The following is a 15,758-nucleotide window of genomic DNA, read 5'->3' as shown; positions in this document are numbered from 1 at the left end:
ATTGTTTTCATTTGGGGCTAACAGATTCAGACTGGTGCATCACAAAAAAGCCAACAAATGTCCTAGGGGCTGGAGAGAAGGCTCAAGAGTTAAGAACACATGTTGGTCTTGCAGAGGACTTGAGTTAGGTTCCCAGCAGCCACACTGAACAACTCACAACCACCTGTAGCTCCAGTTCCAAGGGATCCAGCACCCTCTTCTAGCCTCCATGGGCACCTGTACTCAGGTGTGTATTCCCCCACACAGGCACATACACATTATTAAAAATAAACCTTAATAAGTATTCTAGTTTGTTCTCATCTCATAAATGCTAAAATTATATGTATACCAAAGACTTGTTTTCAAATACATTTCTTCATGGTTTATTATCAGTAAATGTTTGATTTCTATGCCTATTACTTATCTGTTGTATAACATACTTTTCCTATTGCTGAGCTAGAATGCCTGATGGAAAAAACTGAAGGAAGATAGGAAGGGTGTATTCTGGCTCATAGTTCCAGGGTATAGTTGATCATGGCAGGGAAATCATGGAACCTGTAGCTTGAGGGAGCACTGTATCCACAGTCACAAATCAAGGAGAAATGAATGCTGGTGCTCAGTTCAGTTTCCCAGGATCCCAGCCCACTGGAGGGGGCCGCCCATATTTAGAGTAGTGGGTAGCCATTCCAGCTTGGATCTGGAAGTTCCAACCCCCATTGAGACTCTGGCAACTGTCACGCCTACGAGGTGGGGCCAGGGGAGGCGCCTGGAGACCCGAGAGCTGGATGGGCGAGCGCTCTCTCAGGGCCAGGATCCTGAATGGTGGAGGTTGACTGAGCAGAGCTCCAGAGAATACCGCTGGACTGTAATACACCTTCCCCAGACCCTGTGACCTACCTATCCCTTAATTTGTGAGTTACGCCATTAAATAAATATCCTTTTAACTACGTGGAGTGGCCATAATAATTCCATCAATAATTTAGTGTGGATCTTCTCATCTCAATAAATAAGCCCAGCCTAGAAACCTTCACAGATGTGCTCAGAGGTTTGTCTTCTAATGACTCTTGATCCTGTTGACAGACAGTGTTAACTATCACAAGTCTACCTCTTGTCGACCTGAGATGCAAACATATCACTTTTAAGCAATAACCTTCCCCCTGTTGTCCTCACAGACCCATAGCTATCATCCTACAAAATGCAAAGTCCATCCAACTCAGTCTTTAAATATAGTCTTTAATACCCCTTAACACTTCAAAAGTTCAAAGTCTAAAATCTCTTCTGAGACTCAAGGCAGCCTCTTAACTGTGAGAATCTATTTTTTAAAAAGTTGCATGTCCCTAATATCCAGTGGTACCAAGCCAACATCTCTGTTCCAGAAGGGAGAAATGGAGGCACAGTGGGGAAAGATCAGACCAAAACAAGACTGAAGCCCAGCAGGATTGAAGACCATCTCCTGCAGCTCCATGTCAGTGTCTGGAGCTCATGATGGAATCACCTGGGTCCCAAAAGGCTTAGGTAGCCCTACACTTTGTGGACTGGCTCTCATCCCTTTGTACGCCTTCTCACAGTGAGCATCTCGCAGTCCTGGCCTCTCCAACACCCTGTTGTCACCTTCACTGCCTCACCTTGCATGGCCTCGGTGAGCTTCTAGGACCTTGGCATAAGCCTCCATGGGCCCCCTAACTATTACATCTTTCATGATTGTAAAACCAGCTTTCAGGTTCTTCAGTGAGCTCAAGATGTAGACTGGTCACCATGGCCACAGTTGCAGCAGCCCCTCTGTTCTGTGTCTTCAGGAAATGCTTCCAAGGGTCCTGCTGAGATCAGGGAACTCATTCCCCTCTCAAGTGAGTTTCTATTTTCACAGGTGGGAGCCCACAGGAAGTATGTCTTTGGGCTTCCTTTTCTTGTCTTGGTACAGGACACAGGGTTTCTCTTGAATGGTGTTAATATCTTTAATGGGTACAACTGATCTCTGTACCCACTTGGTGGGCAGATTTAACCCCCCTCCTCTCTCCACCACGCAGCACATTTGAAAACATACTTTTCTCCCCAACCACTGAAAATCTGGATAAGAGCAGTGAGTGGTGACCATACCATGGCCTGAGTGCCATCATGTCATTAGTCCATTGCTTTTGATTCCAGCTTCACTTAAGTTCTCAGGACATGGGCAGAATGAAGCCAGATTCTTTGACAGACTACAACATGAATGATCTATGGCACAGTTCCCAGTTAGAGCTCTTCCTCCCACTGAAAACTCATGATCTTGGCCTCCACTGTGCATGTATCTCTGGGCATTCTGGTCTTCCAACCCCCCCCCCCAAACGTCTACTAAGCTCTACTGGGCTCTTCCAGAGAGAGTTCCAAACCCTTGATGTTCATTCCTCAACCCTGTTCCAAAGGCCCAGGAACCACACGATCAGGCTTCTCACAGCAAAGACTCCACTTGGGGAACCAATATTCTGTAATGGTGCTTTCCCCCATCGCTGTAACAAAACACTGATAGAAGCAGCTTAAGGAAGAACAGGGTTGTTTGGCTCACAGTCTGAGTATGCAGTGTATCCTGGTAACAAGTATTAACTATTGGTGAAATTAATAAGGCCACTCCACGTAGTTAAAAGGAAAGCTCACCGAGGCCATGCAAGGTGAGGCAGTGAAGGTGACAACAGGGTGTTGGAGAGGCCAGGACTGCGAGATGCTCACTGTGAGAAGGCGTACAAAGGGATGAGAGCCAGTCCACAAAGTGTAGGGCTACCTAAGCCTCAACTTACAAATGAAGGGATAGGTAGGTTGCAGGGTCTGAGAAAGGTGTATCACAGTCCAGCGGTGTTCTCTGGAGCTCTGCTCAGTCAACCTCCACCATCCAAGGTCCAGGAACAGAGAACGCCGTGCGTCCTGATCTCAGGTCTTCAGGGCCCTCCCTTCACCCTGCCTTGTAGGCGTGATAGTTACAGAAGTCTCAATGGGGGTTGGAACTTCCAAACCAAAGATGGAATGGCTACCCACTACATCTCCCCCTTTTTGTCTAAATAAGAAGGGTCTAACTTAATACAAGATTATATACAAAGGAATGGTTATCAAATATTGTCCAGGAATAATGAGGGATAATGACCTAGATAAGATGGAACTACAATCAATGCAAACAATATCAAGCAAGAAACACATACTAAAATCCAGAGAAGTCTAGAGCATAGGTAAATGGTATGTTACAAAGATCATTCCAAAAGGTGTCCTATCCTAAAGAACCTGAATCTAATACTTAATATGTTCTATCTAAGAGAATATATATATATTCACTAAGTTGTAACTATAACTGTTAGTCTTCAATCCCATCAAAGACCTGAGAAGGAATATAATGGTACCTGAGAAATGATAGATGGATGCAAGCAACTTTCGGGAATCTTACAAGAGTAGACCAAGACAGCTGGCAGCCTGGACAATCACCTAATGTTTCTCAGCATTGTTGGTGCATCCAAATTGGCTACAGGCCTAGAGTATCTGACAGACCATTTTCAGAAGCAGGAATTCTGAAAGACCATCTTACCCTGTCTTAGCAGAGTACAGTGGTCGCTTTCCTTGTGTCCCGCTTGTCCAGAAAGGACAGTATTGCATTTGTACTGTCAGCAGTCGAGGCAAGGGCAGTTCTTTGCCCAGTAGGCCATTTAGTGCCAAGAAGACAAACTTCCAAATGGAAATGTCTTAGAAGCCCAACATTCTCTTGGGATCAAATTGGTGCTGCCAGGAGCAATTGTGTCTCACGTCAACAGAATTCTAAGTTATTTAAATGTCATATTCTCTAGGTCTATGAAGTGTTTGAAGATTACCTGTCCATCTGACCTATGTATCTGTTATTCTGGATAACCTAACTAATGTAACTATAGAGATGACAAGCATAGGTGACTATAAATCTATAAGTCTTATCTACGGAAATAACCTAAGGACTAAGGTTTCATGTAAACAAGGTAAACAGTCTATAAACAAATGTATGGTAAAGAACGATGACTTCAAAATTGTGACAATACGCAAGATATTTATAACAGAGGTAGGAATATATAGTGCAATATGCAATATGACAATAATCTTAAATATATATCAATATACCGAATATCCTAAACAGAAGTAGAACATACATAAAGTATGACAGACATAAATTTACATTTGCATCAATATACAAATATTTCAAATAAGAGTAGAAATATATGTACATTATAACAAATATAGTTCTGTATTTGTATCAATATACAAATTATCTTAAACAGGAATATAAAAATAGTTTACATTTGTATCAATATATAAGAATCCATAACAGTGCAAATTACAGTGCACATTATCTAAGTCTGCTATTTTACTAAATTTGTTTACTAGTATATACAATAATCTACTATAATATCTTATACCTATCCATTCCATTTCTTCTTATTAAGGCCACTCCACATAGTTTTAAAAAAAAGTTTATTAGTGGTGCAACTTACAAATGAAGGGATAGATAGGTCACAGGGTCTGAGGAAGGTGTATCACAGTCCAGCGGTGTTCTCTGCAGCTCTGCTCAGTCAACCTCCACCATCCAGGGTCCAGGAACAGAGAGTGCCACGCGTCCCGATCTTGGGTCTTCAGGGCCCTCCCTTCACCCCGCCTTGTAGGTGTGATAGTTACCGAAGCCTCAATGGGGGTTGAAACTTCCAAACCAAAGCTGGAATGGCTACCCACTACAATTAACCACACAGTTTGGGTATACAGTCCATCCTGGCAATCAGTGTTAATTATACAGTCTGGGTATGCAGTCCATCCTGGTAATCAGTGTTAACCACACAGTCTGAGTATGCAGTCCATCCTGGTAATCAGTGTTAACCACACAGTTAGAGTATGCAGTCCATCCTGGTAATCAGTGTTAACCACACAGTTAGAGTATGCAGTCCATCCTGGTAATCAGTGTTAGCCACATAGTTTGAGTATATGTAGCAGGAATCTTAAAAGTTCTTATTAATAAAATCAAACCTGAGCCAGGTATTGGGGTGAACTGGAAGATCAGAGAACCAGAACAAGCCACAGCTACCTCAACCTTGCCGGATCCTCAACTGGTCTTGTTTCCTCAGACTGGAGGCCTCTGAATCCTCATCCAGAATGGGTCTCAGCTGAACTGCTGCTAGAAGCCTGAAAGCTTAACCAGCCAAATGCTTAACCAGGCCAAATGCTTCTAGTTTCTGGTCCTCACGCCTTATATACCTTTCTGCCTCACTCACTGGGATTAAAGGCTTGCTTTCTGGGATTAAAGGTGTGAGTCACCATGCTTGGCTGTATCCTTGAACACATGGATTTCTGCCTCTGGAATGCTAGGATTAAAGGCGTGTGCTACCACTGCCTATCCTCTATGTTTAATATTGTGGCTGTTCTGTCTCTGACCCCAGATAAGTTTATTAGGGTGCACAATATTTTGGGGATCACAATACCACCTCAAGTATACTATCTATCCTGGTAATCAGTGTTAACCATTTCACCCGTGTATCCAGGTTGTGTAAAATGGTCTCAAATATATAGTGGTTATAAGCAGAAAAAGTTTAAGAATCCTTGCTATGTGGAATACTAAAGGAACTTAAGGGCTTTTAAATAGATAGTATCTTCAGTCCTGGTAAACTGAAATTATTGTGTTAGCTATTTCTATTTAAATTCTCCCAATTAAAAATTCTATAAAGCCCATTTTATAGTAATTTTATAGATATAAGAAGCAAAAAAAAAAGTACTGAGTTCAGTTCAGTTCTTAATCCAGATTTGGAACAGAGTTAAATAAACCACATTATAGGAAATGAGGAGTTCAGTTTGCATTACCAAAGAAAATTATAAATACTATCAAAAAGCAAGTTGTTATAAATGTGTGGTTAATCATTTGCAAGCTGCTGGTTGTATTCTTGTGCTATTTAAGAAGCTCATAGATGTATATTTTGCTTGGTCATTAAGGAAATACCATTTAACATTCATTGTGACATTTGCTGACCTAGTTTAAACACTAATGATTAATCCTCTGAGTCAGAAGCATTTCTTTTATTTTCTTTCTTTTCTTCATAATATATATAATAAATATATAATTAAATAATATATATATACATATATATATATATATAATTTTTGGAAGTTCCATATATGTGTACAATGCCTGTTGATCCTACCTGAGAACCTCCATCATCTCCCTCTAGCTTCCCCGAGAGCCTCCATCATCTCCCTCTAGCTTCCCCGAGAGCCTCCATCATCTCCCTCTAGCTTCCCCGAGAGCCTGTCATCTCCCTCTAGCTTCCCGAGAGCCCCATCATCTCCCTCTAGCTTCCCCGAGAGCCCCCACCATCTCCCTCCAGCTTCCCCGAGAGCCCCCATCATCTCCCTCTAGCTTCCCCAAGAGCCCCCGTCATCTCCCTCTAGCTTCCCCGAGAGCCCCCATCATCTCCCTCCAGCTTCCCCAAGAGCCCCCGTCATCTCCCTCTAGCTTCCCCGAGAGCCCCACCATCTCCCTCTAGCTTCCCCGAGAGCCCCATCATCTCCCTCTAGCTTCCCCGAGAGCCCCCATCATCTCCCTCCAGCTTCCCTGAGAGCCTCCACCATCTCCCTCTAGCTTCCCCGAGAGCCCCCGTCATCTCCCTCTAGCTTCCCCGAGAGCCCCCACCATCTCCCTCTAGCTTCCCCGAGAGCCCCCACCATCTCCCTCTAGCTTCCCCGAGAGCCCCCATCATCTCCCTCTAGCTTCCCCGAGAGCCCCCATCATCTCCCTCCAGCTTCCCTGAGAGCCTCCACCATCTCCCTCTAGCTTCCCTGAGAGCCTCCATCATCTCCCTCTAGCTTCCCCGAGAGCCCCCATCATCTCCCTCCAGCTTCCCCGAGAGCCTCCACCATCTCCCTCTAGCTTCCCCGAGAGCCCCCGTCATCTCCCTCTAGCTTCCCTGAGAGCCTCCACCATCTCCCTCTAGCTTCCCCGAGAGCCCCCGTCATCTCCCTCTAGCTTCTTGTCCTTATTTCATCTCTCATAATTAGTAACTACCTGATTCCAATCAGTGCTGCATGGCCACCCACTGAGGCATAAGCTACCTACTAGGGCCACTTCCCTGAAGGAGAGTGATTCTTCCTCTCTCAGCAGCCACCAGTCACCAGCAGCTTCTCCAAAAGGGGTGGGGCCTCAGGATCTTTTCCAGCATCCTGGAGCTCCCTGTGTAACCCAGGCTCACGTCTAACCTACAGTGTTCCTACCTCAGCATCCCCAGTGCTGGGATTGCAGGCATCTTACACGGGGGAGGTTTTCCTTATTCAAATATTCATGTAAAATAAACCTCAATAGAGTGTGGTGGTACAAGCCTAAAATCTCAGCACTTGGGAAGCAGAGACAGGTGGATCTCTTAAGAGTTTGAAGTCATCTTGGTCTACATAGTAAAGAAGAAAGCCAAGAGGTCAGAGCAGAGCTAAAACCTTACCCTTCCTCCTGCGGTGGTCCTACCTCTGCGAAAGAGACCTACTTCCTGTGTGTTTGTCTTGATATAGTCTTTCTGTTCTGCCTTCTCACTGATTGTAAACCCAAACACATGACTGCCTCATCACTGCCTGTAAGTACCACCCTCCAGGTCTTAAAGGCGTATGTCTCCAATGCTGGCTGTATCCCTGAACACACAGAGACTTACCTAGCTCTGTCTACCGAGTGCTGGGATTAAAGGCATGCGCCACCACCGCCATGCTCTTACTATGGTTCTAATAGCTCTGACCCCCAGGCAACTTTATTTATTAACATACAATTAAAATCACATTTCAGTACAAATAAAATACCACCATAACATAGTGAGTTCTAGGCAAGCCAAGGATACATGGTGAGATGCTGTCTCAAAATAATAATAATAATAATAATAATAATAATAATAATAATAATAATAAAGTCAACCTTTAGAAGATAGTTAACTCATAACAGATTTTAAATAAAACATTTCAGATTTAGCTCTTGTCATAAAATTAATTTTTTAGCTTGTAAAATAGAATACATTCTATTCTAGGAATTAAGATTAATTTCTGGAAATGCATAGCATTTCTTTCTATTTCTAGAAAATGCAGAGGCTGTCTAAAAGTGGAATTGTTGGCTCTGGGGTGTAAAAACCAATATGAATGCATGCCTGTATAGCTAAGAGCAAATACTCGGAAACAAGTGTGCTTTCAGCCAGAAGCCAGGCAGACAATGTACTGCCTACTGTGGAGAGTAAGCAGGAGATAACCAAGTCAGTCCAAATGATCCAGGCCCATATTGGGTAAGTCAGCCCATGGGGGTGGCCAAACATGCAGTAACTGAAGGTGGGTGACTCTGAACCCAAGTTGTTCTTTAAATAGACACAACCAGGCCCAGGCAGAAACAGCTCTTTGGCAAACAAGATTGTTGCTAAGTTGATTTTCATTTTTCCTTTGGCTCAGACAGCATTAGGATTTTAAATATGTGCTGGGAAATGGAAGCTGTGCACTCAGGCCACTGGAAAATTCCCAAGCCTGCAGTGCTGAGGCCGATCCACACAGCCGCAGTGCTGAAACCGACTCCACGCTGCTGCAGTACTGAGGCCAATCCACGCCGCTTTCCTGCTGTGCTGTGTTCATCCAGATGTGAGCACCCGAAAGTGAGGGGCACGTGCATGGTGTGGATGGCTCATAGGTGTGGTGCACATACATAGTCTACATGAGCCGTTCACAGGCCCGGGGCACATACATAGTGCCCAGGTGTGCACATGGGTGCTTCACAGTCCTGGTGCATATGCAGGGTCGCTTTCAGGGCCACATTCACTTGATGACCTGAGTGGGGAAATAAAAACATTAAAATGCATGTTGTGATGTGGAATGCAAGATGTACTTAAGGATGCAACACTCTCCGCCCCAGCACAGACCCTGTGGGGAGGGAAAAAAGAGATACAACTTGGAGATTTTAAAGGAATTAAAGCACCTCAGCTGGAGTGCTCAGCACGGATCTCAGACAGGCAGAATTCCAGCTTGGTCTTCCTCCTCCTCTGTCCCTCCTTTCTTGCCTTTTCTTTTTGTTTTTCTTTTCCTTCCTTGCCTTCTTTCCAACAGGGTCTTATGTAGTCCAGATTGGCCTCGAATTCACTAAGTAGCCAAAGATGATCTTGACCTCTTGATCCCCCTGCCTCCATCTTCCGAGGGTTAGGATGACAGACTGTGCCACCACACCTGGCTCAGATCGCCACATTCTGACGGATGGGACTTTGGCTTTTGGATGCATGGCCTGTGACAGTCTCCAAGGAGTCAGTCCTCAGCTGACTCATGAGAAAGGGAGTCGGGCGGAGTCGAGGGTGCAGTTCAGGGTTCCAGTGCTTGCCTCAAGTGGGAGGGAGCCTGGGTGAACGCTCATCACTAACACAGGATGCAAGAAGTTAATGCCAGAAAGGATGCTTATACGAATTACTCCTATAAGAGACTGAACTTGACAAATTCTTCAGGATATTTTCCAAGTTGTATCTTAAGTAAAATAAGCCCGCCACTAAAGTTTAAGTCATTCATGAGTCCTCTTCGCTAAGGGATCTGTGGTGTCAGTCTCAAAGTGACAGAGTGGTGGGTGCTGGGCGCCTGGGAGAGGGTCAGGGAACTACTAGGGTGCAGAGATGGGCACGGTGGTTCATACGTTTAATCCCAGCACTCGGGAGGCAGAGACAGGCAGATCTCTGTGAGTTCGAGGCCAGCCTGGTCTACAGAGCAAGTTCCAAGACAGCCAGGACTATGTAGAGAGACTCTGTCTAAAAAAAAATTAGTAATGATGATGATGATGATAATAATAAGTAAAAGGTGCAGAGCACTGTTGTCAGGAGTTGGACCGGCTCCAGAGGTCTGTGAGTGAACATTACACTCTGGGTAGAGTGACTGTGCACTCTAGGAGCCGTGTCTTAAGGGAGCCTATACACTGGAACTGCCTTTGGCTAGTTGTTTCAAAAGAAGATTTATTTGTTATATTTATGTGTGTGTGTGTGTGTGTGTGTGTGTGAGAGAGAGAGAGAGAGAGAGAGAGAGAGAGAGAGAGAGAGAGAGAGAGAGAGAGAGAGAGAGAGAGCCTCAGTGAGTTTATGTGCACTGCATTCATGCAGAAGCCAAAGGAGAAAAGAGCATTGGGTCTCCTGGTACTGGAGCAGCAGGTAGGTGTAAAGGCACCCTGTGGGTTCTGGGAACTAAACCTGCAAAAGTAGCAGGTGTGCTTAGCCATTCAGCCATTTTTCCAACCCAATGGTTTGCTTTACTTAAGCTCTATTTTTTGGTTTTTTGTTTTGGTAGACAGGTAAGAACAGTGGCCATGGGGGACCCTGGACTGTCCAAGCTGCAGTTTGCCCCCTTTAATAGTGCCCTGGATGTTGGCTTCTGGCATGAACTAACCCAGAAGAAGTTGAACGAGTATCGCCTGGACGAGACCCCCAAGGACATCAAGGGCTACTACTACAATGGTAGGTGCCTGCCTTACCCCAATCCCTGTGTTCTTGTCCTTCCTCTGTGGAGACAGCAGCCCTCATTCGGCACTTGTTACTATTACTTTTAGAGTGCTGGGGATGGAACCCAGCACCTCATGAATGCTCGATAAGGGACATGCTTGTCCTTTACATCCAGTTTTTTAGCTTCTTGTGTCTTTCTTGACATTTGCCCCTAAGTCATTTAAAAAAAAAAAATCCCTCTGGGGAGAAAAAAAGGAGTGGTGAAACTCAAGTTGTAGCAAACAGTGCTCAGCTAGCTTCCGGTGTGTGTGCGCAGAGGGTAGGGGTGGGGGTGGGGAATTCTCAGGGTATAGTTTTATGTTGGTTACAAATCCCTCCCTGTCAGTCTCTCTCAAGATCCACTGTTATCTGTTTACATGTTATCTGCATGTCATGGGTTAGCAGACTTGGATAGGGCCCCTGGGCTCAATTTTCAAATAAAAGGACTTGACTAGCCATCGATGTTTTTACATGGGTACTACCACTCTGACTTGTCACTGAGATATAATGTTTCACACAGGTGACTCTGCTGGCCTGCCCACCCGCCTGACATTGGAGTTCAGTGCTTTTGACATGTGAGTATTAATCTGTGCAGAGTCCAAAGAACCCTGCCTACTTTGGACAAGGAGTGAATGTTCCCTTGAGCAGTCAAGGAAGCTCCTGGGTGCGGAGCCAGTGCCTCCTACTGAGGCTGCTACATTTGTTTAGTAGGAAAAAAATTAGTTCTTTTCAAAGCCTGTCCTGTACCTGGTACCATCTAAGCTGATTGGAGCTCAGATAACAGCCCTCCAAATCATCATTATAGAATATTTTATGATTTTTTACTAGTACCTCTTTATTTTAAAGATTTATTTCTTTTATTTTTTATATATGTTTTGCCTGCATATATGTCTGTGTACCACATGTGTGCAGTGCCCATAAAAGCCAGACGAGAGTATTGGGTTCCCTGGAACTGGAGTTACAGATGGATGTGAGCCTCTGTGTGGGTGGTGGGAATCAAACCTGGGTCCTTTACAAGAGCAGCCAGTGCTCTCTGTTGAACCATCAATCTATTCTATTGGTTGTAAGAGACACCATGTAAATAGCAAAGGTTTGAAGAAGGATTTCTCCATCACTTGGCAACAAGCTAAGGATATTATAAAAAAAAAAAAAAAAAAATGTCCTACTTGTTCCTTCTATAATCAAACTCCATTACCTGCAGGGAGCAATCCAAAAGGCATACAAAGAAATGAAGTTTGGCAGATGGATGTGTTTCATTTTGCAGAATTTGGAAGATTAAAGTATGTACACCATACCATTGACACCTATTCAGGATTTCAGTGGGCAACTCCTATGAGTTCTAAAAGGGCTGATTCTGTGATTACACACCTATTAGAAGTTATGGCCATCATGGGAATACCTGTACAAATTAAGACAGACAATACTCCAGCACATGTCTCCAATAAAATGAGACAGTTTTTTGCTTATTACAATATAAAGCATATTAAGGTATACCACACAATCCCACAGGCCAAGCAGTCATAGAAAGATCCAATCGAACTTTAAAGGATATGCTAAATAAACAGCAACAGGTAATGATGACTCCTAGAAATAGATTGCATAGTGCTTTATTACCCTTGAATTTTCTCAGTGCTGATGAGAAAGGAACAACAGATGCAGAGAGACATTGGGCAACAGACAAAACTCCTGAGCTATACCAACCGGTTTATTTAAAAAATGTTTTGACCTCAGAATAGAAACCCGGATATGCCCCATATTGGGCGCCAAATATTGATTGTTGTATTAAGACAACTCCACATAGTTAAAAGGGAGGTTTATTTTGTGGGGTAACTTACAAGTCAAGGGATGGGTTATAGAGTCTGGAAAAGGTATAGCACAGTCCAGTGGTGTTTTCTGGAGAACTCTGCTCAATCTACCTCCAGTGTCCAGGATCCAGGAACTAAGAGAGCTGGCACATCTGGATCTTGGGTCTTAAGGGCTCCTGTCTCAGCCCTGCCTTGTAGGTGTGACAGTTATTAAAGCCTCAGTGTGGGTAGTACTTCCAGGTCAAAGCTGGAACAGCTACCCACTACACTAGTCCTTTAAAAAAATGTTTACAAATCACATTTTGTTTGTTATTGTGAGTGTGTGTGCATGCACGTGGGTGTATGTTTGCCATAGAACATATGTAGAGGCCAGAGGACAACTTATAGAAGGGTGTTCTCTCTGCTTGCACCATTTAGCCCCAGAGATTGAATGTAGGTGGTTGGTATTGGCAGCAAGTGCCATTATCCTCTGAGCCATCTCACTGGCCCCCTATATTTTTGTTAAATCTCTCAAAAAATTAATGTACTTTATTCCTTTATCCCCATCAAATTGCAGATTTTAAAAGCATAACATAATTGCAGAGCAGTATCAGTATTTATCTTTATAAAATACTTGTTGGCATTTCTTTTTTCCTTCAGAGGCTTCTTTAAAAAATATTGTGTATGTGTGTTTGTCTGTTTGTGTATATGTATATATATATATATATACCACATGCATGCAGTGCCCAAGGAGGCCAGTAGAGGGTGTCAGGTCCCCGGAACTGAAGTGACAGGTGCTTGTGAGCCACTGTGTGGGTGCTGGGACTCAAAACTGGGTCCTCTGCCAGAGCAGCCAGTGCTCTTAACTGCTGAGTCATCTTTCCAGCCCCTCCCTTTACAGCTTTCTTTCTCCATCATAACTACCTACACTCACAAATTAAATCCTGGTAATTCCTGGTGGGGGCCTAGTCAGATGTGGATGTGGTCAGTAGCTTGTCTGTGTCTTGTGTGGCCAGGAGTCATCCTGACAGTGTCTGTGTTCTTGGAAGTAGCTGCTGTCCCTCACAGCAGGGCTCTGGGATAGCTTGCACACACCTGGGGTATTGTTACATGTTGGACGGAGTCCCTTCTTGCACTGTGCTTGACCCCAGCCTCCTTCCCTCTGCCTCAGCATTGATTCCATAGAGCGGTCTGACGTGGGCAGCCTGCTGAGCAGAGGCTCTGCCTCCCTCTCCTCTCTGGTCCCAAGTGTGCCCTGTCTGGTTTCTCTCTCCTCAAGACTGTCTTCCATGCCTTCACCTCGCCTAGGTGAAGAATGTTCTTTTAGTGGAGGGATGTGATGACAGACAGCCTGTGATGTGATGACTCATGGCTCTCAAGGGAAAGCTCTGGCCACTGAAAGATGACCCCCCCTACACATACATCCAGGACTTGGTATTTAAGGCTTACCGGTGGCATTTAGCAGAGCCCTTGTTACTCATGTGCCCCTGCTCACCTGTCCTAGATTGGCATCTCTTTCCATCAGCCCCCGCAGCTCCTTTGTGCACCACACATGGAAAGATATCCATAGACTCCATGTTTCTGACACAGTACTGTCCTCAGCGTGATGAATAACAGAAACTTCTCACTGTGTCAGTCCCATATGACAATAGCATTAAGCCATTAGCAGCGGAAATATTTCTTTTTTAAAAATGTTTAGGTTTAATATTTGTTTTATGTGGGTGAGTGTCTTGCCTGAATGAACATACATATGTGTACCGTATGCATGCTTGGTGCCCACGGAGGTCAGAAGAGGACGTGGATTGCCTCCAGCTGGAGTTAGAGATAGTTGTGAGCCATCATGTGGGTGCTGGGAACTGAATCTGGGTCCTCTGTTGGAGCAGCCAGTGTTCTTAACTATTGAGCCACCTCTCCAGCACCAAGTTTATTTTCTTTTAACATCAGTACTATATAAAATTCAGGCTGACCACTTCAGAGACAGCAGATGGGTCCCTGTCCAAGCCTGTGTTTAGAATCAGTCCATCTTCTTCTACTTTTAGCCTCCAATTCCTGTGGGACCTTTGGGGAAGTGTAGTGAGTGTGAACCATGTGGCTGGTGCCCCAAGTTGACAGTAGTCTGGCCATCCTGCATTTTATCCATGGCCCAGATGACATAGGAGCTGTGCGCAGAGCTGTGCAGTGTGGGCCAGTTGGTGGGACAAGCAGGGAAGGACTTATTCCTGACTCCTGGGAAGTTCTCTGGCTTCCAGGGTATGTGAGGCCATTCTTGAAAATGTGCTGGGATACTAGGCTTTAGCCAGGAACATGGGAGCTGCTGCCTGAGGCATGTAGACTGGAGCCGGCACTGGGTGGGTGGGGGTGTACCTTGAGTCCACATTCTGCTCTGTGATTGTGTGACCCCAGGTGTCCAGGTTTGCTTTCTATTACTGTGATAAAGAGCATGGCCAAAGGCAACGTGGGGAAGAAAGGGTTTATTTCAGCTTATGGTGTAGTCCATCCTGTAGGGAAGTCAGGGTAAGAACTTGGAGGCAGGAACAGAAGCAGAGGCCATGGAGGAATGCTGTTTACTGTCTTGTTCTCCAATTGCTTGCTCAGTCTGGTTTCTTGGACCACCTTCCCAAGGGTGGCCACCGCCCCCAGTGGTGTGGGCCCTTCCACATCACTCAACAAAGAGAAAATGCCACATAGACTACAAGCCAATCTGATGGAGGCAAATCTTCAAATGAGGTTCCTCTTTTTGGATGACTAGCTTGTTTCAAGTTGGCATGAACCAACCATCACACCAGGCAGTTGCATGAGGTTTGCGAGGGCAAAGAGCTACTAGTTAGAATTCAGGCCCTTGGCAGTTCCTGATTCAGCCAGTTCCTCCTCAGTTTGGTCCTGAGAAAAAAATAAAGATGAACTTTCTTTGGGAAGAATGGGAGGCTGACAGCTGAGGGTCCCCAGACAGCGCCTGCTTTCTTGTGCTTGACCAAAGAAACACTGATCTGCTTCCCCATCAGGGGTTTACTTGTCACCCCATGCTTTGCTCAGGGTCCCAGCCACGCTGGGTAACTGTTCGTCTTCTGTCTAGGAGTGCCCCCACGCCTGCCCGCTGCTGCCCTGCCATGGGGACCCTGTACAACACCAACACGCTCGAGGCCTTCAAGACTGCAGACAAGAAGCTCCTCCTGGAACAGTCAGCCAACGAGGTTAGCCGCTCAGCCAAAATGGCTCCATTGCGTTTCCTGGGGTCCAGGCAAGTGCACTGTGCCTGCTCGGGTACACAGGTCTATCATAGAAATAGTCGTTACCTAGAGGTGCTGGCGAGTTTGAGGGCTTTTTTCCCAGAGGAAATATGGTCAACTCTCTCCTGTACAAAGAAAATCGTCAGGGGGAGACCACCTGGCTCCGAAGTGGGGCTGGGGGTGGGGTTCCTACAGGGCTAAGGTAGAGAATGAGCTTGGCTGCTGGAGTCCAGGGAACATTTGCAGCAGTGTGGCCCCTGAGAATTATGTTGCTGTGACCAAATGCACATGGGCCTCTG

The 15,758-nt window shown here is 45.2% G+C and overlaps 1 protein-coding gene across 2 annotated transcripts in view; it reads left to right on the top strand.

Moving 5' to 3' along the window:
* Positions 1–15,758, top strand: part of Atg7 (autophagy related 7) — a 224,191-nt gene that overhangs the window by 25,377 nt on the left and 183,056 nt on the right. For both annotated transcript variants that reach the window (XM_037204257.1, XM_037204256.1), the window contains exons 2-4: positions 10,258–10,424; positions 10,969–11,023; positions 15,306–15,423. In XM_037204257.1, coding sequence (XP_037060152.1) covers positions 10,277–10,424; positions 10,969–11,023; positions 15,306–15,423 — 321 coding nt within the window. In that variant the 5' untranslated portion in view covers positions 10,258–10,276. The remainder of the gene's footprint in view (positions 1–10,257; positions 10,425–10,968; positions 11,024–15,305; positions 15,424–15,758) is intronic.

The sequence above is a fragment of the Peromyscus leucopus genome, chromosome 3 (assembly GCF_004664715.2).
Source record: "Peromyscus leucopus breed LL Stock chromosome 3, UCI_PerLeu_2.1, whole genome shotgun sequence".
Lineage (NCBI taxonomy): Eukaryota > Metazoa > Chordata > Mammalia > Rodentia > Cricetidae > Peromyscus > Peromyscus leucopus.
Note: the sequence above shows the minus strand (reverse complement) of the source record. Positions and strands in the feature narration are given on the sequence as shown.